This window comes from Ursus americanus, chromosome 7 (assembly GCF_024610735.1).
Source record: "Ursus americanus isolate L20-20 chromosome 7, mUrsAme1.1.p, whole genome shotgun sequence".
NCBI lineage: Eukaryota > Metazoa > Chordata > Mammalia > Carnivora > Ursidae > Ursus > Ursus americanus.
The window spans coordinates 11862970-11890531 of NC_142133.1; the positions used below are offsets into that span (position 1 = coordinate 11862970).

The window sequence follows — 27562 nt, forward strand, 5'->3', positions numbered from 1 at the left end:
ATGTTCATAGCAGCATTGTCCACAATAGCCAAAGCGTGGAAGGAGCCAAGATGCCCTTCAACAGATGACTGGATTAAGAAGCTGTGGTCCATATATACAATGGAATATTACTCAGCTATCAGAACGATTTCTCAGCATTTGCTGCAACATGGATGGCACTGGAGGAGATAATGCTTAGTGAAATAAGTCAAGCAGAGAAAGACAATTATCATATGGTTTCTCTCATCTATGGAACGTAAGAACTAGGAAGATCGGTAGGAGAAGAAAGGGATAAAGAATGGAGGTGTAATCAGAAGGGGGAATGAAGCCTGAGAGACTATGGACTCTGAGAAACAAACTGAGGGCTTCAGAGGGGAGGGATGTGTAGGAATGGGTTAGGCTGGTGATGGGTGGTAAGGAGGGCACGTATTGCATGGTGCACTGGGTGTTATACGCAACTAATGAATCATCGAACTTTACATCAAAAACCAGGGATGTACTGTATGGTGACTAACATAATATAATAAAAAATATTATTATAAATAAATTTAAAAAAAGAACCTTCAGTTATATAATTGACATTTTTTATAACTTATGTTTTTTAATTATTATTTCAATTCAGTTAGCCAACATATAGTACATCATTAGTTTCAGATGTAGTGTTCAGTTATTCATCAGTTGGGTATAACACCCACTGCTCATCACATCATGTGTCCTCATTAATGCCCATCGCCCATTTACCCCATCCCCCTACCCTATAACTTACGTTTCTTTACTGAGGTTTGTATTTATCATTTTCTTCAAGGGAATTTGTAACTACTTATTGAAACAGTATTATGCATCTTTATTTATTTTTTTAATATTCGGCAGCTTTAACATCTTTGTCATTTCCAGCATTGGATTCATCTTGGTTTTGGCTTCAGTTGATTGTCTTTTCTCATTTACATTGTGTGGTCTTGTGTAATGAGTGATTTCCTATTGTACTTGAACATGTTGTCTGTTAGGAGACAGTGGGTCAATTTAAATCTTAATTTTAGCAAGCATTTACTTTTTTAGGTTTAGTGGGATGGCATAGGCTTACTTTTCCCTGTTCTCGCCTCTAAATAAAACTAAATACCTTGGAAACAACTTGATAGACAATCATTAAAAGATTCTGAAAGGTAGAAAGAAGGTAGACTGGCTAGGGACTTCAGGACTTGAAGGATGACACTATGATAGATTCCCTGTATTTTCTTTTTATTTCCCAAATATCCCAAACTGGAGGGGCCTAAAACTTGGAATTGCCAACCAACATAGACAGATGAACAGAAAAATCTGCTGTCTCTGTCCAAAGGACCAGGAAAGGGGGACCTAGCAGTGAGATGTTTACCCAGCGGCATCGATAGGCCTGATCTGCCCACAGCCATAGCCCCAGGATATAGAGTGTGGGAAGCTCACTGATGGGGTGACCAAGAGAACAGGCCACAGTAAATGCTGTCCACCCGTGGGCCTGGCATTCCTCCACCCAGTCATGTAATCATTACCATGGGGCTGCAGGAAGTGCCTTCCACCCCTTTGTGTGGCCCCAGAAAGTATCCACTGGGAGCTCAGGCAGGGCGAGAAGAATGAAACAGATAAGCATAGCATTACAAAGGCTTGTTACAAAATTAGATTGTCTTTGGAACTATAGACCACAAAAGTGGACCAGAACCTACATGCCAAATTTAAGTAAGACCGTGCTTTTCTAACCACTTTAGATCAATTTCACATAATCAAAGGGAATTTTGCTATTTAAAATACGTTGGGTGGTGTTTAATGTGAGCCTCCACCATCACTGGAGTTGTTGGTTTATTTGGATCTCTTTGGTTGCATTCCTTTTTTTTTTTTTAACACTTTTTTAAAAGATTTTATTTATTTATTTGAGAGAGAGAGAGCAAGAGCGGGGTGAGGGGCAGAGGTAGAAGCACTCTCCCCGCTGAGCAGGGAGCCCAACAAGGGGCTCGATTCTTGCACTCCGGGATCATGACTTAAGCTGAAGGCAGACGCTTAACTGACTGAGCCACCAAGGTGCCCTCTTTGGTTCCATTCTTATTGGTCAGTCATTTTAATTTAATTTAATTTTATTTTTTTTAAAGATTTTATTTATTTATTCGACAGAGATAGAGACAGCCAACGAGAGAGGGAACACAAGCAGGGGGAGTGGGAGAGGAAGAAGCAGGCTCATAGCAGAAGAGCCTGATGTGGGGCTCGATCCCAGATCGCCAGGATCACGCCCTGAGCCGAAGGCAGACGCTTAACTGCTGTGCCACCCAGGCGCCCCAGTCATTTTAATTTTAAAATAGGCAACTCTGGTAAAGCCTAAAACTATGTTCTCTAGGAAATGAGTTCCTCTTGGTTTTTTGGCTATGTCCAGCCTCACTGTACTTCCTCTACTGCAATTTAGGCTGTTATGATGACATCAGTGTCTCATAAAATACTAAAGTTAATTCCCCTTTTCGAATTTATTGGCTCAGATTTTAGCCATCTTAGGTTACAAGGTTACAACTGAGTAGTTTTTAATTCCATTGTGTTAAGAGACTCGTTTGGAATCTTGAGCTAATAAATTAGGATGTAGATGTGTAAATAGTGGACTCTAGGAATCAGCAAACCAATGTCCTAGCACTGGCTCTGAACTCATTCCTCTCCTGTGTGATTTCTGAGGTACCCTTTAATGTTAAAAAAAAAAAGTCAAAACAGTATTTCTGCTAGGTTGCTGAGATTTACTGCTTCCTCAGTCTGTTACCACCTGAAGGAAAATATCCTGTAAAGAGCCCCTTCCCTGATGGTCTTTAGTCTGGAGGGGAACCAAGAGGGATAGGAAGCTTAGGGACATGAGGCTCAGAGCATACTGGAGAGCGGACTGGGGCTACAAAGCCACAGAGACATGTCTGGGATAAGTCACAGAGAGGGAAGGTAGGAATGTCTATGAAATATAGAACTGGTACTCTCAAATGTTGACAAATTTTTTTTCGTGGAAGCATAATTTATATTCACTAAAGAATATACATTCTTAAATATATGGCTTTTTACATTTTTATATATGTATATACTTTATAATTGCCATCCAGATGAAAATGTAGAATATAAAGCTTTGCCAGTATTTTTTACTGGGAAGTCCTTTTTCCCATTCGCTGCTTTATTTTTTTTTTAAGATTTATTTGTTAGAGCATATGCGCACGTGCAAGCTGGGAGAGGGGCAGGGAGAGAGGGAGAGAGAATCCCCAAGCTGACTTCCCCAGTGCTGGGGACCCTGAGGCCATGAACTGAGCCAAAATCAAGAGTCACCAGCTTAACCAACTGAGCCACCCAGGTGCCCCACCCACTCACTGCTTTAATGCCACGGGTAAATATTGGTTTGATAGGCATTTATTTTTCTGTCTCGTTTTTGTTGAAATTTCAGATATTCTACAAGAAAGATTCTGTTTAGCTTGATGAGATTGGTAGCATCATCATCACATGACAGTTACTTATTTCTGAGGGGAAATATTTCAGTATAACAGGCTAGTTGAGTATGCGGGTACAAGGAATAAGAAAAGGAGAATGGTTGTACTTACGAAGGAAACCCTTCATATAGTTAACATGAGGTGTGATTTGGAATCCTTCAAAAGCTGTTATTTAAAAAGAACCAAAGAAACAAACCACATGCAGAATACAGAAAGGAATTTTGACTTTTTAAAACAAGGTTTGTCACAGTATAATTGATGTATAATAAACCGTACACTTTTAAAATGTGGTTTGAGTTTTGACCCATGTATATACAGGTGAAACTATCACCACACGAAAGATAATGAACATAATGCACCCTCCTAAAGTTTCTTTGTGACCGTTTGTGATCTACTTCCCACCCCTTTAGACCCAAGCAACTTCCCTTTTGCTTTCTATTACTATAGATTAGTGTGCATATTCTGAAATTTTATATAAACAGAACCACATAGTATATACTCCTTTGCTGTCTGCCTTCTTTTACTCAGCATAATTATTTTGAGATTCATTCATGATATTTTATGTTTTAATAGTTTGTTTCTTTTTAATGCTGAATAATATTCCATTGTGTGAATATACTACAGTTTGTTTATTCATTCACTCAATGGGAATTTGGGTGATTTCCTCTTTTGAGCTATCCCAGATAAGGCTTTCTATAATACTCATGCACAAATCTTTGTATGCACATGTGTTTCATTTTCTTTTGGGTAAATATGTAGGAGTAGAATGTCTGGGGCATAATGCAACTTTAAGAAACTGCTAACCTGGGCACCTGAATGGCTCAGTCGGTTAAGGGTTTGCCTTCGGCTCAGGTCCTGATCTCGGGGTCCTTGGATGGAGTCCTGTATCAGGCTCCCTGGTCAGCTTCTCCCACTCCCCTTGCTCCTCCCCCCTGCTCATGCTGTCTCTCTGTCAAATGAATACATAAAATCTTTAAAAAAAAAAAAAAAAAGACATGCTAACCTGTTTTCCAAAGTGGTTGCATCATTTTATATTCCCATCAGCAGTGTGTTAGAATTCTAGTCCCTCCACATCCTTGCCAACATTTCATATGTTAAGAATTTTTTTAATTTTAGTCATTTCAGTGGGTTATGTATTAGTGTCCTCATTGTGTTTCTAATTTGTATTTCTTGAATGAGGATCTTGACCATCTTTTCATATGCTTTTCCCCCCATGGGCCATTCATAGTATCTTTGCTTGGATGTTTGTTTAAATCTTTTGTGCATTTTAAAAATTGCATTGTTTTCTTAAAATTTAGTTGCAAGAGCTCTTTATATGTTCTGGACACAAATCCTTTGTCAGATAAATGTTTTGCCAAATATTTATTTCTAGTCCGTGTCTTCTATTTTTACTTTTGTAACAGCATCTTTTGAAGAAGAAAAGTTTAAAACAAATTAAGTCTAATTTATCTTTTTATATTTATATGTAGTTATATATGTTAATGATTTTTTGTATCCTACTTAAGAAATCTTTGCCAAACCTGAAGTCACTAAAATTTTTTATGTTGATCTCTAGCAGTTTTGGAGTTTTAGTTCTTACATTAAGTTCTATCATTCATTTCAGGTTGATTTTTGTAAGCGTTGAGGTATTGAGGTTCTTTTTTTACCCCTTTCCCATATGACTATCCAGTTGTATCAGCATTGTTTAGAGAAAATGAATTGCCTTGGTACCTTTGTCAAAATCCATTGACCGTATATATGGGAGTCTATTTCTGGAATTTCTATTCAGTTCCATTTATCTGCTGTCTCTGTTTCAATGTTCTACTGAGTTGATTACTATGGCTTTAGGCCTTGAAATCAGGTGCTAAGTCCTCCGATGCTTATTTTCTTCTTCAAAACTATCTTTGCTTAAACTTTGGGTCATTTGCTTTTCTTGATATATTTTAGAATCATTTTGTAAATTTCTACAAAAAGGTCTGAGATTTTCATTAGGATTGAACTGAATATCTCAGTCAAACTGGGGAGAATTGATGTCTTAACAACATTGAGTCTTTTGGGGCACCTGGGTGGCGCAGTCAGTTGAACTTCTGATTCTTAGTTTCTGCTCAGGTTGTGATCTTGGGGTTGCGAGATAGAGCCCCGCTTCAGGCTCTGTGCTCAGGGCAGAGTCGGCTTGGAAATCTCTCTCCTCCTCCCTCTGTCCCACTTGAGTGCTCTCTCTCTCTCTCTCTCTCTAATAAATTAACTAATAACAAAACAACAAATATTGAGTCTTTTGATTCACAAACATGGTACATTTTTCCATTTATTTAGGTATTCTTTCATTTCTCCCAGCCATGTTTTGTCAGATATATCCCTTAGTATTTCATATATTTTGATGATATTGTAAGTGATTTTAATTTTAGTTTCTAATTGTTTCTTGCTAGTATTAGAAATGTAGTTGGCTTTTGTATGTTGCCATTGTATCCCGCCACTTTGCTAATCTTATTCTGGTAGAATTTTTGTGGATTTTTGAGGATTTTCTACTATGAAGATGATGATATCTGTATGTAAAGACAATTTCATTTTCTCTTTTCAATTCTACATACTTCTATTTTTTCTTCTTGCATTGGCTAAACTTTCAGTATGTTGCATAGGAGTAGTGAGAAGAAACATCCTTACTTTGTTCTGATCTTAGAGGGAAAGTATTTTGTCTTTCACTATTTAGTATGTTGTTAGCTATGACTTTGGTACATAACTTTTATTGTGTAAGAAAGTTCCTTTTGTTTCCTAGATTGCCAAGATCTTTTTGTCGTGGAAGAAAGATGAATTTTAATCATATGTCTTTCCTGCATCTTTTGAGATGTCTGGGGGTTTTTTGGTTTTTTTTAGCCTTATAAGTTGGATTACATTATTATTATTATTATTATTATTATTATTTTGGATGTTAAACAAACATGGCATTTGGGGAATAAATTGTACATAGTTATGATGTATTTATCTTTTTTGTACACTAATGGATTACATTTGCTGAAATTTTAATAAGAATTCTTGCATATATAATAATGAAGGATACTGTCTGTAGTTTTTCCACTAAAGTGTATGTTTTTGTTACCAGTAATTCTGGCTTCATAAAATGAGTTAGAAAGTTTCTCCTTTCCTATATTTCTGGAGAGTTGGTGTTGAATTGGTATTTTTTTTCTTAAATATTTGGGAAAATTCATTAGTTAATCCATCTGGGCCTAGAGATTCCTTTGTGAGATTTTTAACTGCAGAATAATTCATTTAATACATCTAGGGCTATTCACGTTAACTATTTTTTCTTGACTGATCTTTGGCATTTTGAATTTTTGAAAGAATTTGTCTATCTCATAATCTGAATTGTTGACTAAATAGACAAAATTATTAATGCTATTCCCTTATTAGTCTTCTTTTGTCTATAGAAGGTATAGTTGTGTCCAGTCTCTCTTTCTTTTGTTTCTGATATGTGATTTCTACTGACTAGTCTAGAGGTTTATCAATTTTATTCATCTTTTCAAACATTTTAAAAAGCTTTTGATTTCTTTGATTTTTCTTTATTTTCTGCTATTTCATTGATTTATATTCTTTATTATTTTCTTCTATTTTAGGCTTAATTTGCTCTTCATTTTCTAATTTCTTATATTGGTCATTTCTTTGGGCATGTGCGATAAAAACTATAATAAGATATGGATGATTATGTTCTAATAGTTAAAATGTGATGTTACGTGTTGCGTATATATGGATGCAATGTAGTTGTTATATATATATGCTATATGTCTTATAGTATGTGATTGCATATTGGAAATACATACAAGGTAAAATCCCTGCACAGTAGCTGAGTCGGCATATTATTTTAACAGACAGTTTTAAGATGGCTATCATTCCACTTGTAGTCACAGACACTTGAGCAGTTTATTATTGCCAAAGTTAATCTGTGCCAACGGTAAATATACCAAACACCTCTGTAACCACTATTTTCAACAGGATATCTACCATAGTGTGATATATGGCTTTTTAAAAGAGTGAATGTGTTTAAACATTCAAAATTTTATAAGTCTTGCATAAATGATTTTCTCTTCTTATTTGGAATATTTTCAAACTTCCAGAAAATTTCTCAGAATCAAAATAGAATAAAAAATACTCGCATACTTTTACCCAGATTCACCTATTGTTTGAATAACTGTCAAACTGTTTTCGAAAGTAGCTGCTCCATTTTTTTTACTCCCACCAGCAACTTACTGGTTTCCAATTTCTCCACATCTTCGCCAATGCTTATTATTGTATGCCTTTTTGATTATAGCCATCCTAGAGTGTGTGAAGTGGTATCTTATTTTGGTTTTGATTTGTATTTCTCTGAGGACTGATCTTGAGTGTCTTTTCATGTGTTTATTGGCTATTACCTTTTTTTGAAGAAATGTTTATTCCAATTCCTTGTCCATTTTTAAAAATTGAGATATTTGTCTTTTTTTTTTTTATTGAGTTGTGGGTGTTCTCTGTATGTAGTCTGTACATACCCTTAACAGATAGATCATTTGCAAAAACCTCCCATTCTGTGAGTTATCTTTTCACTTTCTTGATTGTGCTCTTTGAAGCCCAAAGGTTTTTGTTCTGATGAGGTCCGATGTGTCTGTATTTGTCTTTGATTGCTTAGCTATCTTAGTTGGAAAATGTTGCCTAATCCAAGGTTGGGAAGATTTCCCCTATTCTCTTCTAAGGGTTTTATAGTACTTACACTCAGGTCTTCGATCAATTTTGAGTTAATTTTTGCATGTGGTGTGAGGTAGAGTCCAGCTTCATTTTTTTGCATGCAGTTAGTTTTCCCAACATCATTTGTTGAAAAGTCTGTCCTTTCCTCCTTTGAATTGTCTTGGCACTCCTGTCATAAATTGGTTGATCATAAATGTGATTGATCTTTCTGGATTCTCAGTTCTATTCCATTAATCTATATATTTATCTTTATTCCTAGTACCACACTGTCTTGATTAGTGTAGCTTTGCAGTTTAAGTTTTGAAATCAAGAAATGTGAGTCCTCCACTATGTTCTTTTTCAAAATGGTTTTGGCTGTTATGGGTCCCTTGCATTTTCTTAAGAGAACTTCAGCGTCAAGTTACCAATTTAGAAAAGTTGGGGGGAGGATAGCAATCTCAACATTATTAAGTTTTATGGACTATGAACACCAAATGTCTTCCCATTTGTTTAGGTTATCTTCATATGTTGGTTATCAGCGTATGTTGCTGGGTGTGGTTTGCTGCATTTTGTTGAGAACTCAATATCCATATTCATAAAGGATATTGGTCTGTAATTTCTTTTCTTCTGATAACTTTAGCTGAATTTGTATCAGAGTATTAAGGCCTCATAGAATAAATTGGAAACTGTTTCCTTCTCTTTTATAATTTGTAAGAGTTTGTGTGAAATACTGGTGTTAATTCTTTAAACATTTGGTAAAATTCATCAATGAAACTTTATGTCCCTAAGCTTTTCTTTGTAGGAAGATGTTTTGATTACTAATTCAACCTCTTGTTATAGGTCCATTCAGATTTTCTGTTTATTCTTCAGTTAATTTCAGTAGTTTGTGTTTTTCTAGTTATTTTGTCCATTTCATCTGGGCTGAGTTGTTAGTGTGTAGTTGTTCCTAGTTATTCTCTTTTAATCACTTCTCTGTAAGGTTCTTTTTTATTTCTGTTAGGTCAGCAGTCATATTGCCTGTTTCATTAATGAATTTTTTGTTGGTCAGCCTTCAACTTTATGTTGAGAATTGGACATTTAAAGTAATACGTAATGTGGCAACTGGCAATCAGATTTTTCCTCTCCTCAGGTTTGTTGTTGTTGTTGCTGTTTGTTTCTTTTGTCTTTTCTGAACTAATTCTTTTAAGTCTGTATGATTTGTCATACATGGTCACTGAAGTTGGCTTGGTTAGTCTTATGGTCATAACTGAATAGAGATTGCCTGAAATGCCTGGAACCAGTAATTCTCCCAGTCTTTGCCGAGAGGCTCTTGCCCTTCGGGTTTTTCCTGTGTATATATGCAGCCCCCTTGCACATTGCCTTCTAGATTGCCTGGAAGATGTCATGGTTTTTTTGTTTGTTTGTTTTGTTTTTTTTTTGGGGGGGTGGTTGTTTTTGGTTTTTGTTTTTTGGGTGTTCTTTTTTTCGGATTTTATTTATTTGAAAGAGAGAGAGAGAACCCAAGCAGAGGGGAAGGGCAGAGGCAGAGGGAGAAGCAGGCTCCCTGCTGAGCCAGGAGCCAATGTCGGACTTGATCCCAGGACAAGAAGGCAGACACTTAACCAACTGAGCCACTCAGGCGCCCCAAGAAGTCAGCTTTTTAAAGCCCTTGTGGACATCTCATTCCCAACTTTTCCTTTTAAAAAGCTGTAGAGTTAGGTTATTATTTGGCCTTTTATCCACCACCTCAGGCTACCAGATTCTCCAAATAGCAACATCTTGTCAAAGAATACTACACTATCCTGACTTGGATATTAACATTCTGATAGATGAGTTTAATCTTTGCCATTCTGATACTGTGGTTTTAGTTTGCATTTCCCTTATGGCTAATGATGTTGAATGCCTTTTCTTGCACTCATTTGCCATCTGAATACTTAAATTGGTGAAATGTCTGTTTCTCTCTTTTGCCTGTTTTCTAATTGGATTATTTCTTCTGTTCAGTTTTGAGGGTTGTTCATATATTCTAGATTCTAGCCCTTTGTTGAATATGTTTACACAAATTTCCACCTTAATTTTCACCTTTTTGTAGTTTTTGCCCTTTTCTTGCACTCATTTGCCATCTGAATACTTAAATTGGTGAAATGTCTGTTTCTCTCTTTTGCCTGTTTTCTAATTGGATTATTTCTTCTGTTCAGTTTTGAGGGTTGTTCATATATTCTAGATTCTAGCCCTTTGTTGAATATGTTTACACAAATTTCCACCTTAATTTTCACCTTTTTGTAGTTTTTGCCCTTTTCTTAACAGGGTACTTGGAGGGTAAAAGTTCTAGATTTTGATGAGGTTCAGTTTTTCAGTTTTGTCTTTCCTGAATTGTGCTTCTAGTGTCATTTTAAGAACTCTTTGCCTAGCCTTGGATCCTGAAAATTTTCTCAATTATTTTTTTAAAGTGTTACAGTTTTACATTTTAGATCCCTGATCCGTTTTGTGTTAATTTTTGTAAAGAAGTGAGGTTACGGTTCTTTTTGTTTTTTGCCTGTCAATATCTAGTTGCTTTTTTGTTGTTGGTTTGTTTGTTTTGGAAAGGTGGTACTTTGTCCAGTGAATTGCTTTTGTAGGTTTGTCAAAATCAGGTGGGCATATTTGTTTGGTTCTACTTCTAGGTGTTCTATTTTGTCCAAGTGATTTATGTGTCTGTCTTTCCACAAAAGCGTGCTCTAATGATATAGATATAGTAAGATATAATATCCGTTGGAGTGATTCCTCCCACTTCATTCTAATTTTTGAAGATTGTTTTAGCAATTCTTGGGTTTATGCCTTTCCATCTAATTTTTAAAGTAAGCTTGGTTAGTCTACAAATAACCATCCCGGTATTTTCATAGGATTTGTATTAAATCTATAGGTTAGTGTGGGAAGAATTGACATCTTTACTATTTTGAGTCTTCTAATCCATGAACATGGTATATCTCCCCATTTATTTTGGTCTTTTTAAGATTTTTTTTCATTAGCATTTAGTATATTTAGGTATATTCTATACATGTTATCTTAGACTTAATATCTAATTATTTCATATATTTATAAATGGTATGGTGGTTTTAATTTTGGTTTCCACATGTTCATTGTTAATATATAGAAATGCAATTGATTTTGGGGTTTTGACCTTGTATTCTGCAACTTTGCTAAATTTGCTTATTAGATCTAGCAGGTTTTTTATTTGTTTGCGTTTGAGTCATTGGGATTTTTACATAGACAGTTATGTAACCTGCAAGTGGGGGTAGTGTTATTTCTTTTCCAGTATATAGGTTTTTCTTTTTCTTGCTTTGTTGTAGTGACTAGAACTTCTGGTGCTATGTTAAGAATGGCAAGAGCCACATCCCTGATGTTCCTAGTCTCATTCTTTAATCATTAAGTAAGGTATTATCTGAAGGTTGAGGTAGTTCTACTTTTTTCCAGTCTTGTTGAGAGTTTTTGTCATGAGTGGGTGTTGGATTTTCTCAAATACACTTTCTGTTTCAGTCGATATGATCAAGTAATTTTTCCTCTTTACCCTGTTGATAGGGGTGAATCACATTGATTGTTTTTAAATTTTAAGCCAATCTTACACAACTTAAATAAATCTCATTAGTCATGATGTATAATTTTTTTATACATTGCTGGATTCAATTTGTTAATAGTTTGTTGCACTTTTGGGGGGGGGGTCCAAGTTAATGAGATGTAGTGTGTAGTTGTTTTTTGTTTTTTTTTTTTTAATTGTCCTCAAGAATTTTTTGAACATAATGCAAAATTCACTATTATTTTTAAGTGTACAATAGAGTAGCATTAATTACATTCACTGTTGTGCCACCATTACCATTATCTATTCCAAAACTTTTTCATCATCCCAGAGAGAGACTCAGTAACCATTAAGCAATAACTCCCACTCCCCCCTTCCTTCAGCCCCTGGTAACCTCTGATGTGCTTCCTGTCTCAATGAATTTGCTTATATTAAGTATTTCACTTAGCACAATGTTTTCTAGGTCCATCCATGTTTGTAGCGTGAGTGAGAACTTCATTCATTTTTATTGCTGACTAGTATTCCATTGTATTTATATACCTTGTTTTGTTGGTCCATTCATCATCTGTTGATGGACACTTGGGTTGATTCTGTTATGTTTGGATACTATTTAAATTTTTAATTTTAGCAGGTAGACAGCCTGTTTAGTCTTACCACAGAGATCCTTTTGTGAACTATGGTTGCGGAACAGTTTAATTTTCAGAGACTTTATATAGTTATTTTGATCTGCTTGTCTTATATAGTGCCTCTGGTGCTTCCGCTAATCCCTGCTTGTGCTGGGTGGGGGGCAGGGGGGAGCATAGTAGATGATATGCTTCAGTGTATTAGTGATTTTCTTCTGCTTATTTAATGAGTAGTTGGTAGTTCTCAGACATTCATTTTAAAACTTAAGTTTATTGATCTTTTTTATATAAATTAAGCACTTCAGAATAAAATGAAAATTAATTATGATATTTTATCATAAGCTATAAAATCACTTTGAAAATATGTGCCTCACCTCTTTGGATGTATGGTGTGTATCTGGCACATCTGAGTTGCATAAATCTATATTTTGAGTTGGAGTAAATAACATGGACACAGCCTTTTTAGGGGGTTGATAATATTGAGTGGTCTTGGTAAAATTAGAATTTGACATATATGAATTCCTTTACACTTTTAATGTGGGAAGAAGATAACTTAGGTGTATATTATATCTTTCAGGTAAGAAAATTAATGAGGGGAGAAACAAGGTTTCAGTCAGAGTATCTTTACAGATAGAAGGGACTCACACAAATCTAGTCCAGAATGTTTAGAAATTTTTGTTAGTGATCATTTGTTGAAATAAAATTCTGAACAAGTGTAACTGTAAAAGAGATAATATCATTAATGATGATGAATTCTGAAATAATAATGCCATTATTTTAACTAGTTTTTTTATCTGCCATTTTTCAGACTTTGCACTAGATGACAAGCAAACCAGGCACTAGTGATGAGTTAGAATAGGACAGATGATAGAGGATGACAGAAAGCTGCCTGGGGCAGTCATGGAACACCTGGCTGAGGGGTGGTATTCAGGGTGAGACTTGAAGGAGGAGAAGACATTAGCCAGGAGAAGACTATTCCAGGCAGGGTGGTTGTTTGACACAGGATTTGAGTGCCCTTCCAGGTCCTGCCTGCGTGGCCCTTTCTTGGCTTCCTGATTATTTAAAAAAAAAAAAAAAAAAAAAGTCACTTAACTAGCCCAACCTCCTCCCCTGATAGGTGAGGAGACCATTAAGGCTAGAAAGTAGAGAATCCATGGTGACAGCCTAGGATCCCAATGCCTGGTACAAAGACACACACACATACACACACCCATACGACACATGTCTCTACTGCTTATTTACATTCATTGTTTTCATCAATTATTTTAGAAGATGTAAAACAGGCAGATTGTAACATTCAGGAAAAGAAATCTCTAGAGAAAAGAAAAAAATTATAGTAGAGAAAGGTTTGCCTTTAAAGCGAAGGTGTTTTTCTTGTGTCATTCATTGCTAAATGAAATAGGGAAGTAAACAAATTCGGTTTCTCAACTTCTGTTTTGAAAGTGAGTGATTAAAGACTGACATATGGAGATTTTTACACTGTATGGAAATGTCTTTCTTTGTTCCTCTTAGACGGCATGGGGATGTGTGTGGATACAGGCACCTTAAAGTACATCGTATGGAGCCCAGCTTCACAGAGTTAATGCCTGCAAAATCATAAAAGCCAGAAATATAAATCCCTTCCTTCTTTTCTCACTTGTTATTGGAAATATATGCCTAATTTTAGAAATCAGGTTGCTTCAAGTTACCATTCGTCATAATGTCAAATTTGCTTTGTAAGTAAATAGATTCTGGGGTCCTTTGGCTGAAATTTATAGTCTGTCTCTAGCCACTTTTCTTGCTGAGTGACCTCAAGCATCACCTCACTGTGCCTATTTATTCTAAAATGGAACCTATAACTTCTGTGTCATAGGATTAGTTTGAAGGCTAATAATATAGTGATGATAATTATTAGGTGTTATTCTCATTTCTATTACATCTGGTTGCTGTTTGAACTGCGGAACATTGGGACAGTTTGGGATTCATTTAAAATATAAAATTAGGGGAAAAACTTCTTGGGAAAGGAAGTAGCTGTAAGTTGTGGTTTTGAATCCAGAAACAAGAGAATTTGACTTGCTTTGGTTACTTTTTATATTTTACAGCCTAACACTGTTAACACATTAAATGATTAAGTACTTATCTAGCGTCAGTTGTATTTTTCTAGGCATAAAATTTGAAGTTCTGATAACTGGCCATTTAAAGTGAAATATCTTACTTTATTTCATGCCTGAGTTGAATCCTATTCATTTCTACATCTTTTAAGGGAAACTGATGATGTACAACACAGTATTTTCCTTTTAGGACTTTATAAAACAGCAGTTGTTACTCATTTTTTTCAACTAAGGTAATTCATGTTTTTTTTAAAACTCCTAATTAAAAATACAGTACAACCAAATTATGTTGCTGCCTTTATCTTTATATAGTTAAGTTCTCTTCAGTTAGCTAAAGGTCTGATCTAGCTTGATGATGGGAAGTTAGGTGATAATCATTATATCATAACTCTAGTAGCAGCCTCCAAATAGATAATGTTTCTGGTACTTTCTTACTGCTGACTAGATGGAAAGCTTCGAACTAGGAGCTCCTACTTTTTGTCTCTTCCATTGTAAGCATCTGGCTATTCGGTTCATTCTTGTTAGTTCATTGTGTTCTTACACCAGTAAATCTGTCTTCAACAGGAGTATAACAAAAAGATATTTCTGGATCATCATCTAAATTTCAGTTTATGTTAAAAGGTGGAGGAAGGGAGGGAAATGGGCTGGGTAAGCTAGGCAGAGCCTTTTACCTTCACATTATGAATCTGAAACTAACTACAAGCTAGGACTAGATAACAAACAGGAAAGAGATCATTTGCATCAACAAATGCAAATACCAGTGCTTACATCTGAGCAAAAAAGGTGGGATTTCACTCATGCACTCAGTATTTACGGAGTTTCTCTACATTGAGAACTGATGGGGAATGAGCAGTGGTGCAAATTGACACTGGGTTGAAGAAACACAAATGGAGGACAGGACTTTCCCAAAATAAAATCGGATGTGATTACTAGAACAAGGGAAAAGTGATGCTCAGCAGGCAGAAATACCATCCACTTAGGTAAGGTAATCTAATTAGCTGGTATCTTAACTTGCTGTTTGGCTTTCAGCTTTAGTCAGACTGGAAAAGCCAGGTATGTGAGATGAGACAGTAAGCGGCCTCCCTGATGAATACTCAAAGACCAACAGAGAGGAGTAAGTGAATGTTGTATTAAGTCAAATGAAATACCTTTGTTTGGTGTTTTTTAAAAGTAAACTTTTTATTTTATTTATTTTTATTTTTTTATTTTTTTAGTAATCTCTACACCCGCCATGGTGCTCAAACTCACAACCCCAAGATCAGGAGTCACATGCTCTTCCGACTGAGCCAGCCAGGCTCCCCCCCCCCCCCCCCCGCAAAATGAACTTTCTATTTTAAAACAGCTTTAGATTTATATAAACATTTTAAAGATAGCACAAAGTTTCCGTCCTCCCCACCCTTTCCCCTATTATTAACACCTTACATTAATGTGGTACCTTTTTTTTTCTCCAAGTAATGAACCAGTATTAATACATGGTTATTAACAAAGTCCATATTTTATTCAGATTTCCTTAGTTTTTACGTAATTTCCTTTTTCTTTTCTAGGATCCCCTCCATCCCCCCGCCCCCCAAGTTAACACATTACATCTAGTAGTCCTGTCTGCTTAGGCTGCACTGGTCTGTGACGGTCTCTTAGACTTTACTTCTCTTCGATGACCTTGACAGTTTTCAGGAGTACTGCTCAGATATTTTGTAGAACGTTTCTTGGTTGGGATTTGTCTGATGTTTTTCTCATAATGAGACTGGGGTTATGTGATTTTGGGAGGAAGACCACAGAGATAAAGTACCATTTTTATTATGTCATATGAAGGGTACATACTGTCAGCCTGACATTTCACTGAGGATGTTGACCTCGATCATCTGACTGAGGTAATATTTGTCAGATTTCTCCACTGTAAAATTACTCTTTTTCCCCCTCCTTTCCATACTGTTTTTGGAAGGAAGTCCCTATGTGCATCCCACACTTGGTAAAAGATGGGGAGTTATCCTCTCCGTCTTCTAGATACAGAAATTATTTAGAATTCTAAATAATTAGAGTCTTGTATCTTCTCTCCCATTTATTTATTCAGTCATTTATTTATATCAGAATGGACTCATGGCTATTTATATTTTGGGTTGTAATCCAACACTGTTGTATTGCTCAAGTTGTTCTGGGTTTTGCTATATGGAACCTCTTTCAGTTAATTCTTACATCCCTTTGACAAAATTCTCATCAGTACAGGATTTTTTGGGTTTTTTTGGATGGTTAGCACTTGCTTACTTTCTGGCACCATAAGGTGCTCCAATTTCATGTTGTATGTATCCTGCCCTGGTCCTAGATTGAGCCATTTCTCTAAGAAGCCCTGGTTCCTTTTATTGGAGAATGGTATTAGAACCCAAGATCTGTGCATTAGGGCTGCACTATGCTACTGGGGTGTCATTATTTCAAGGCCCTCTCAACGGACAGAGCAAGAAAATATGTGTATACTAATCCTTGCATATACACATATTTATAAATATTTCTATGTATAACTGTCTATATTAAAATAAATATGAGTTCATACTCATGTTGCCAACTCAGTTTGTTACCACATGGATCATTATAGCTTCTTCCCCTTGTTTTTGTATAAACTCTTACTCCAGTAGTGAGAAGTCTGACTTTCACCATCTGTGTATTTAATTGTTCAGTTCCAGTGAACATGTACAGTGACATCAGAATTGTTAACCCAAGCTCCCATGGGAAATAACTTTATCAATTAAAGTATAGTGCTTATGTACAGTTTCTTTTTCTCTTAGTCTTTTACCTTTAGTCTTACAGATTCCACTCACTTTCTTTCTTTTTTTTTTTTTTAAAGATTTTATCTATTTATTCGACAGAGATAGAGACAGCCAGAGAGAGAGAGGGAACACAGTCAGGCGGAGTGGGACAGGAAGAAGCAGGCTCATAGCGGAGGAGCCTGATGTGGGGCTCGATCCCATAACGCCGGGATCACGCCCTGAGCCGAAGGCAGACGCTTAACCGCTGTGCCACCCAGGCGCCCCTCCACTCACTTTCATACTACTTATGTCAACACCTCTCTCCACTCTACTCCTCCACTTCATTCAGTAAGATGGTTTCATACATTTGTAATATAGTTAAATTATTTTGTCATAGTCTACATTTCATCCCAGGACTCCCTGGTTTCCTAAATGATTTTTTAAATTGCATACATGAGGTTCACTCTGAAGTTCTGTTTTGATGAATGCATAGTGCTGTGTACCTTCCATTCCAGTGTCATACAGAATAGTTTCAGTGCTCTGAAAACTTTCCTTTGCTTCACTTACATCTTCCTTACTCCCCCCGAACTTCTAGCAAGCACTGGTCTTTTCACCATCTCTGTAGTATAACCTTTTCCAGAATGTCATATACTTGGAATCAAACAGTATGTCTGATTTTTTTTATCAAAAAATTTTTTTTTTATTTTACTTTTTATCACTGAATAATATTTCATTGTGTGGATGTACTGTAGTTTGTCTATCTACTCATCTGTTGAAGAACATCATCTTGATTGTGTCCAGTTTGAAGTGATTATGAATAGAGCTGTTTATACAGAATCACTTGTAGATTTTTGTATGGACATAAGTTTTCAAATCAGTTGGGTAAATACCTGTGAGCACAATCGCCAGATCATATGGTAAAAGTACATGAGCTTTTTAAATATCTTGTCTTCGCATTGTACATAGTTTCTTGGAATGGAATAATCTCCCCTTCCCATTTTCCTTGCCCATTCTCCCTCCAAGTCTCTTTTGACTGTTGATTCCAGGTCCTGTCATCACTATAAAAGAGCAGATGATATGGAATTTTGGCTTATCTTTTTTTTTTTTTTTTTTTTTTTTGGTAATAGAATCTTCTGATGATCTTTTCCGTGTGCTTGTGATATGTTCAGTTTTGTGTCGGTGAAAATAATCAGCCGCATCTAGTTGAATTTGTTTTGCACTTTCTGGAAGTATAGCAGGAGTATATTTTGCCGGAGGTTTACACAACCTATAGGTTGTTACAACTACTTTCTAAATGGTTTGTACTGTTTTATTTTAAAGCATTTCATAGTTGCTAAAATCCTGAAGGATTGCATTTTCTTCTTTGACCATCACCCTCAAGCAGTGTTTTTTAAAATATATAATTGTATTTATTAACCTTAAGGTAAAAGATATTTATTTAAATCAATCAGATTTATGTTTCTGTAAAGTGATAGTATGTTTTGTTTCCTTCACAGCATTTATTCAGTCGGAGAGCATAATAGAAGTACTACGTTTTGATGATGGAGGGTTACTACAGGTAATTTTATTTTAAGTTGAAAAATGATCTCAGTGTCAAACCTTGAATAATATCAGGTTGTTATTTATCTTTTAAAAATGTAACAGGTGTCTATGAAATATATTTTATGAGCTTTATATGCAGACAATTTTGTAATAAAAACCTCCTTAGCTATATGAATTCTCTTTTAAATTAAATATTTCTGGGGGGTTTTGGGAGGTTTGGTGGCGAGAATCAGATCAGGGACTCGAATTGGTGGTTAGCTCTGTAAGTACGGAACCAGTGAGTGAAGCACTCAGTTCAGATGTCAGACCTCAGAATATTTATCTGGATGAAGACTTCCCTAGAATATAAGTTCTGTAGATATACATCTATATCATCTTTTCTACTTGCCATTCTAAGCCACATCTCTAAATATATAATACATAAAATTGGAAGGCAAATCTGGTGTCCTGCCTTTCAGACCTAGCACAGATACCCCATGAAACCTATTTTAGTCTTCCTACTTAAAAATCAGTTCTAGAATTTCAGAGCTGAAAGAGAGAGTAAAGGCTTCTTAACCGCCCCTCTGATTTTTATGACTGAGGTGTGTTCTTCCTTCTTCTAAACTTTTATCATATCCTATGCTTGTTTTATAGTACTTACCACTTTTGTAATTATAACGTGCTATTTGGTATCATGACTCACAATTTTTCCAAGGTTTAGTTTAAGAAAGGTGCCAAAGATCCCATGACTTTGTGGTAATGGGACTAGTATTAGAATTCTTGTCTTCTCACTCCAGGTGTGGTTGTTTGTCTTTTTCTTACATGATGCTGCCTATGATATATTTATTTACTTAATTATAACTAAGTACATGACTTAAATAGTTCTGAAACAACATTCCCCGTAGCTTGTAATAATGGCAGGAAACTAAAAGTTAGATTAAGGCAATAGAGAAAAAATAATTGTGCTAGAGACCTGAAGTAAGATTTCTGTTTGCATTTTATCATAAATTTAGATTTCAGACAATAAACCAGACAAAGAGAACAAGAAAAAAGTGATGGGTTTTAAGGTTCTTTTTCTCTGACAATAAAGCACGTAAGTGTTCTGAATGATAACTTTTTCCCCTGCTTCCAGATTTTTAAATAAGCATATCATTCATACCTTTACATAAGAGATGTTGAGAAACAACAGCAGGCAGTGTCTGCATGGTACTTGAAGAAAAGTCTTTGTACAACTTTTTATATTGAAAAACAATAAAAACTGAAGATATATAATGATCTCAAATTCTTGTAAAGCCACCTTACTAGAAAATGAGTTTAGTCTCTTTTTTCTAGTTCTTTAATCTGTTGCAAGGTGAGAACTTGGAGAACCGATAGGAATGACTATTTTAAATATCTCCCTTTAGGTAGTTTGCAGGATCTGACAAATCAGGACTGAATTTCTGGGAAAATTCTCCTTTATTGATTGATTGAAGAAGAATCCATGTCCTTTATGAACTAAATTCTGGAGCTTGATTTGTGTTTCTGTCGGTGAAGGCTGTCAGTCCCTATCTACATGGACTTAACTGTGAAAGAGTTTGTGGACTGGGACGTCACTTACTCATCTTTGAATTTGCTGAAATGCTTGGACAGGAGCTAGGTTGAGACCTCAGAGTTCTCTGGCAAAGGTAATTTTAGACAAGAACAATGTTGAGGGTAGGTGGTACCAGCTGGTTACCTCAGCCACAATGAAATCTCACTAAGATTCCTGCAGTATGTCTAATGTCAAGATGCTATATATAGTGTATTATTTATCCCCAAGTAGCAGAGTATAAGACCCTTTTGAGGGGCGCCTGGGTGGCTCAGTCGTTAAGCGTCTGCCTTCGGCTCAGGGCATGATCCCAGAGTCCTGGGATCAAGCCCCACATCAGGCTCCTCCACTGGGAGCCTGCTCCTTCCTCTCCCACTCCCCCTGCCTGTGTTCCCTCTCTCGCTGGCTGTCTCTCTCTCTGTCAAATAAATAAATAAAATCTTAAAAAAAAAAAAAAGACCCTTTTAAGTAGATACATGTAAATTGTTCATTTTAATATTGATAGAACATTTCCTAGGAACAACAATTTTGGTGTTGACATAATGTCATTCTTTCTAATGACAATTTGCCAGTAGGTTAAACTATTTCTTAAACTACTCCTGGGTTTCTTATGGTATGATTAGAACAGAAGTATGTACATGTAGCATTCCTATCCCAGAATATATATCAAGTTTTTTCAGATTAAATTAGAACTAAATCAGAGAGTGAGTCAAAGCAACAGCCGTTGTATTGCATTATTTAAAATGAGAATTTTGCCTGAGACCATTCCTTCCCAGATCCTGAATTTTGTTACATTCATGCAGCTTGGCTCATGTAACTTTTTAAGCCCCGAAAATTAATTGATGATAAATCCATAAAAGTTGCCAAAACTCATAAAAAATTTGCTAGAAACTTTAGATTTACCTTCCTTGTTTTTTAAAGATAAGGAAAATCTAGCTCATAGAAATGAAATAATTTGCTCAATATTCAATTACTAGAGCAGGAATCCAACATCCAGTAAGTAACCAGCCTTTTTGCTTTCAGAGCTCTTTCCACAGCACCACGCATGTGCAGTTCCTCCCAGTGCATTGCCTGGGTGACCACTAATAATATTAGGTTATGATTAGAAATCACAGTAATCCTCTTAGCCCATGTTTTCTGTAGTTGGTGCTTTGGCTATCGCCATTCCTATTTGGCAAGGCTACTAAGATTTGGTATATAGAATATAGAAAGATGAAATAATTCTGAAGAGGAGCACAGACACTGAGGAATCCACTTCTCTACAGAAGACTCATCACCATAGAGGGTGCAGGTCAAGAAATATCTCACACTGTCATTCCACTCCTAGCTGATGTGAGTGGTTGGCTCTTCTTGACCCATTCCTTTGATAGATTGTAAGATTGAATAACAAAAGATAACACCTAAGAGCCTTAATCTGTTTCCTAATCTAACTTTCTTACAAACAAAATAAGATAAAGCCCGAGGAAAAGGCTTGCTTTGTATTTTCCTTTTTCTTTCTTTCTTTAACTGTTCTACCAGAACAATAAACAGAATTTTAAGATGTTGGAGGGCAAGCCCCATAATGTTCATGAATTGAAAATACATGCAGAGCTTTGTTTTTTAAAGCTCATAACTATAGGACTACATAATTTTGTTTTCTCACTTTGGTCAAGAAACAGAAATATTCTTTTCATTGTGTGCTCATTGGTCGTTCTCAGAACCTATAGGCATCTAATATCTCTACTCACTACCTGGCTTTTAGGTACCTAAGGCAGGGATAGCTAGAACTAGTATTTTTTAAGTACTTGCTGGAGTCTCAGCTAGTTCATTAATTGGCCCCAAATTTCAGTACTAATAAGGGATACAAGAAAAATAAGAAGCAATTTTGATTCCAAAGCTCTTACACTTAATACTTTCCATCGCTCTATTGCCTGGAGGTTAAGTAACAAGGTTGCCTTAGAGGAAAGAGAGAAATTCCTAATTGTTATGCTTAGAAGACATTTCGGGTCTAAGAGATCTTTTCATACACACATAATAGATAACAAGTTCCACTTCTGTTGTGCGCCCGTATTTCAGGTGCAGGACTGTGGTTAGTCAGCCAAAGTTGTTCATGTTATAGAAATAACTCTTTTCTCAGTCTTCTCAGAGGAAGGCTGGGGAAAAGATTGTGGAAAGTTTGTCTACTATTCTGTGTCAGGTTGGTCGGGAAAGGACTATATGGAGGCCTTCCTTAACTAGACAGTTATTTGCAACACACCAAAACACTCAATTGTAAGTGTAGTAAGTAAGCATATAGTTTGGTTGTTTAGTAGTTCTCTTGTTCTTGGATGAGCTTACATTTAAAAGATACTAATTTTTAGAGATAGCCATAGTAAAACTTAACAGGAATTATAAAGAGGTTATTGGGGATAACTTGAGCTCCTAGACAAGTTGTTTAGTTTCTGTAACTAAAAGGAGTTGCAGTTGGAGCCATTGGAAGGTCTGCGTTCTAGAAGATGAATCAGGTTCATTCTAGACATAGGCAAGTATAGATGGTTCTAACTACCCAGTTAGGGATCCTGTATTGTGTCTTCTTCCAAGGAATGTATAAACATCTAAGAATTTGATTAATTTATTTCTTTTTCTTTAAGGTGTTTGTTGTGCAATATAATTCATATATACATGCATAAAATGTGGGGTTTTTTTTTTTGCAAAGCAAACACCTATAAACAACCACCACCCCCGTTAAAAACTAAAAACATGCCAACACTCTCGTAAGTTCCCCCCTGAAGCTCTCTCTCAGTCAGTATCCCCTAGAGTTGGCCATAGTCCCGAAGTGTATGATAATTTCTTTCCCTAGAAGTCTTACCATCTGAGCATGTGTTTCTAAACACTATAGTTTCATCTGTTTTTTGAGGTTCATACCATTTGTATTCTTTTTTTTCCAGCTTTTTCTTAGTGTTAAGTTTCCAAGATTCTCTGTGCTGTTGAGTGTGACTATGGTTATTCATTTTTCCTTGCTAAATAGTATTGCATTATATGAATATGCCCCAATTTATATATCATTTCTGCTGTTGATGGACATTTCACTTGTTTCCAATTTGGGCTGTTATAAATAAATGCTGTCCCTTGGTGAACCTATGCATTTCTGGTATAGTTGAGTGCAACTGCTGGCACATAGGTTATGAATCTTCTATTTTAATACATAATGCCATCTGGTTTTCCAAAGTGCTTGCTCCAGTTCACAGTTCCATCATCAGGAATTGCTCTGCAATACTTCATTTTTCTTTTTTAAAGCATTCTGAAGACTGGGTAATGGTATCTTACTGTAGTTTTAATTTTCATTTCTCCGATTGCAAATAAGGTGGGGCAACTTTTCATGTTAATTTGACCATTTGAATATCTTCTGTGAAATCTCAGTTAAATCTTTTGCCCTATTTAACTGTTGGGTGGCATGTCTTTTTCCCTCTTGTTTGATAGGAGTTCTTTATAAGTCTGGATACAATTCGCTTATATATATTAGAAACATCTTCTACTTGGTGGATTACCTTTTCCACACATAATGGTGACTTTGTGAACAAAAATTCTTACCTTTAATTTTAATGTAGGTTAAGCTGTATTTTCCATTACAGTTTATACTTTTTCTGTCCTGCTGAGGAAATATTTTCCTATCCAAGGTCATAAAAATATTCTCCTGTATTATTGTCTAAATTACAGAAATTTATTGTTTTGCCTTTCATAATTATAGCTGTAATTCTAACTGAAATTGACTTTGTTATTGGTGTGAGGTCATAGTTTTATTTCTCATATAGTCACTTGTCCCTTTAATGACTATTCCCCAGTATTTTCTTTCCCCAGTATTCTTCAGTGGCACTTTAGTCCTAAGTCAAGGATCCATGTATGCATGAATCTGTTTCTGGGCTCTGTTGCCTTTTCTCATCTATAAAAGTGGTAATTCATATGGCTCAACATAAAATGTAGAAATGCAGTTGTTTTTTATATATTGACTGTTACTGTGCAAACTAGCTAAATTGCTTAATGATTCTAATAACTTATCTGTAGATGCTCTGGACTAGGTCTGTAAACTATCATAATCTGAGGTTAATGACATTGTATTTCTAACCTTCCAATCCTTTTAGTTTTTAATTCTTTTTCTTGCTTCACTTTACTGGCTACAACCAGTATGATGTTGAATATAAGTGGTATTTAGTAGGTGTCTTTGACCCTACTCTGATACCTTGTCTTAGAGATAAAACCTTCAGCATCTCACTGTTGAGTGTGTTGTTTACTATAATTTTTCTCCATCCCCCCATAGATATCCTTTATTATATGTGTCAGTTGGGGTTCTCAGCAAGATCTTGAGACAGAGTTAGAGGAGTACTAGGGATTTATTTGAGGGCTACTGCCTGTGAAAAATTGAGGGAAAGGAAACAGGATTGGGCAGGGAGAGCCTCAGACAGTGATGCAGAATCTTGACCAACCCAGTGGAGAACTTTGGAGCAAAGACTGCTTTTTGGAAGCATCCCACATTGGACAGAGATAGCCAGGCCCTGCTACACCTGTTGGGCCCATTGATTGGCTGGGAGTTGCTCAGAAAGAACTTGGCCTTACCTCAGTCACTACGGTTGATCCCAGAGTGACTATAGTCAGGGGCTGATAACTAGCAGCATTTTTTCATAGCTGGATGGCAAGTCCTTCCTTTAAGGGAACTTTGAACAGTATACAGTAAAACTTTTGAAAATCAAAGGCAAACAGATACATTCTAAAAGCAACCAGAGAAAAAAGAGAGAATACCTTCAAAGAAGCTAGAATTAGCCGACAGCTGATATATTAACTGAAACAATAGGAGGCAAAGAATAATAAAATTTACTGAAAACAACTTAGAACTAGAATTCTATACCCAGTAGCATCAGAAACCAGGAATTACTGTATGGTGACTAACATAATATAATAAAAAGACATTAAAAAAATAATAAAAATAAAAATACATAGACTTTTTAGTAGGGGAAAGAAAAACAAAGGTAAAGGTGTTGTCTAACAAGGCCAGAGAGATAGGCAGGGCAATTCTGTGGGAAGTCTTATAATAATTCTTGCATTCAACAAACATTTGTTGAGTATTTCCTATGTGCCAGGCACTGTTCAAGGAATTGTTGATGTATTGTTGAATAAATCAAAGTCCCCCATTAAAAATAAAAAAAGAAGAATTCTATACCCAGTGAAAATATCCATCACGTGTAAAGAAAAAATAAAGACATTTTCAAACAGACACGAATGTAGAGAATTTGTCACCAGAAGATTTGCACCAAAGGAAATAATGGAGGAAAATATTCTTCAGGCTGAAGGTAAATGACCTCAGAAGCTCAAACATACAAAGGGTAAAGAGCATTAAAAATAAAAGTATGTAGGGGCGTCTGGGTGGCTGACTTGGTTAAGCATCCGACTCTTGATTTTGGCTCAGGTCATGATCTCAGCATCATGGGATCCAGCCCTGCATCGAGCTCCTTGCTCGGCAGGGAGTCTCCTGGAGATTCTACCTCTCCCTCTGCCCCTACCCCCAACATATGTGCTCGTGCACATGCTCTCTCTTTCTCTCTAAAATAAATAATCTTCAAAAAAATAAAAGATGTGGATAACTAAATGAATATATACTGAGTATAGCAATAATAATAGTATCTTGATGAACACAGCATGACAGCATTCTGGTACTATTAATGCTAGGCCATTCATAGGAAGCTTAGCAGCTTTTATGTGGGTCTCTTGGACCTCTAGAAATTGGCACATTTCTTTTGGGAACCCAGTTGATACGACGTGAGGATCCTAAGCCACATGGAGAGCCCCCATACAGTCCTACAGTCTGCTGAGTGCCCACCTACCAGCCATCATCACTTTCCTGCCGCTGTGGGTGAGCAGCACCTGTAAACCTTCAGATGACTCAGCCACAACTCACATCTGACTGCAACATCAAGTGAGATCTAACCAGCTGAGTCCAGTCAGCCCAAAAGAACATGAAGGATAATAACAAAATGCTGTTTTAAGCTGTTAAACTTTGAAGTGATTTATTATGCACCACTAGATAGCCAGAACACTTAATATCATCTAATACTTGGTCTGTATCAATTTTCTTCCACCATTTCAAAAATTTCTTTTTCACATTTGGATATTTAAATCAAGATCCAAGCAAGGTCTATACATTGCATTTCATTGATATGTCTCTGAATCTCTTTTAACCCACCTCCCCATGGCATTTTTTGTTGTTGAAGAAATTGGATTTGTTTGTAGGATTTCCTACATTTGTCTGTAGGATTTCCTACAACCTAGGCTGACCTTATATTGTCTTCTTGGTGTAATTTAACATACTTCTGTCTTGTGGATTTTCTATCAGCTGTTAGCTAAATATAGTTTTGATCAGATTTAGATTAAATTTTCTTTTTTAGCAAGAATATTTCAAGGTAGTTTTTGTATAACAAAGAATATGGCTAGTCTCTGTCTCTAGGGAGACTTCAAATATCGGAATATCCTTAGTAATAGAAGTGTCTTTGTTATGCATGAGCCCTGGTATCACATCTGAGTTAATGCCTAATAAGATGACTCAAAATGGGCTGGTCAACAGAAAAACCAGTAATGTGGTTAGAGGGTTTGGACTTTCAGCCATCCCAAATGCCTTCAAGAAGGAGAAAGGGGGTAGAAGTTGAGTTCAGTCACATAGGTGGCCAATGATTTAATAAATCATACATTTGTAATGAAACTCCAATAAACATTCTGGACACTGAAGTTGTATAGAGCTTTCTCTATACACCTATGTGCCAGGAGAGTGATATGCCCTGATTCCATGGAGAGAGGGCACAGATGTTCTGTGTTTGGGGCCTCCAAGACCTCACCCTATGTGTTTCTTTAGAAGAAAACTAATTTGAGTATAGTTCTAAGTTCTAAGCTTGAGGGGGAGGAATCATGGAAACCCACTAGATTTGTAGTCAGTTGGTCAGAGTGCACATGGCCTAGAATCCCTAACTTGTGGTTGTTATATGACATAAGGACTGTCTTGTTAGGGACTGTGCCCTTTAATCTGTAGATTTTAATGCTGACTTGAGGTGGTTAGCATCAGAATTCTATTATGGTATACCAATACTGTTGTATATTTTTGATTGTTTTTCATCAGAAGACATGTCAGGTTGGTTGTCTTGGATTTTTAGGTCAAGATTTTTATATGTAGGGATTTAATGGTCCTGGAAATAAAGTATTGTAACATTACTCCTGTTGCTCTTCTAAGTTGGAAGTTGGCAGACTTTATGTAAAGGGCCACGTATTAAATACTTTGGAGTTTGTGTGTGAAATGTTCTGTGTCCCAACTACTCAAGTTCTGTCATTGTACTATGAAAACAGATGTAGGCTATGCATAAGGAATAGTCATAAAACTTATATTTACCTGGGGCGCCT

At 36.1% G+C, this 27562-nt stretch overlaps 1 protein-coding gene across 2 annotated transcripts in view; it reads left to right on the forward strand.

Annotated features, from left to right (window-relative positions):
- The window catches only part of TMEM131 (transmembrane protein 131), a 234989-nt gene that overhangs the window by 45899 nt on the left and 161528 nt on the right, over window positions 1–27562 (forward strand). For both annotated transcript variants that reach the window (XM_087863335.1, XM_045771747.2), the window contains exon 2: window positions 18579–18640. In XM_087863335.1, the coding sequence (XP_087719461.1) occupies window positions 18579–18640 (62 nt within the window). The remainder of the gene's footprint in view (window positions 1–18578; window positions 18641–27562) is intronic.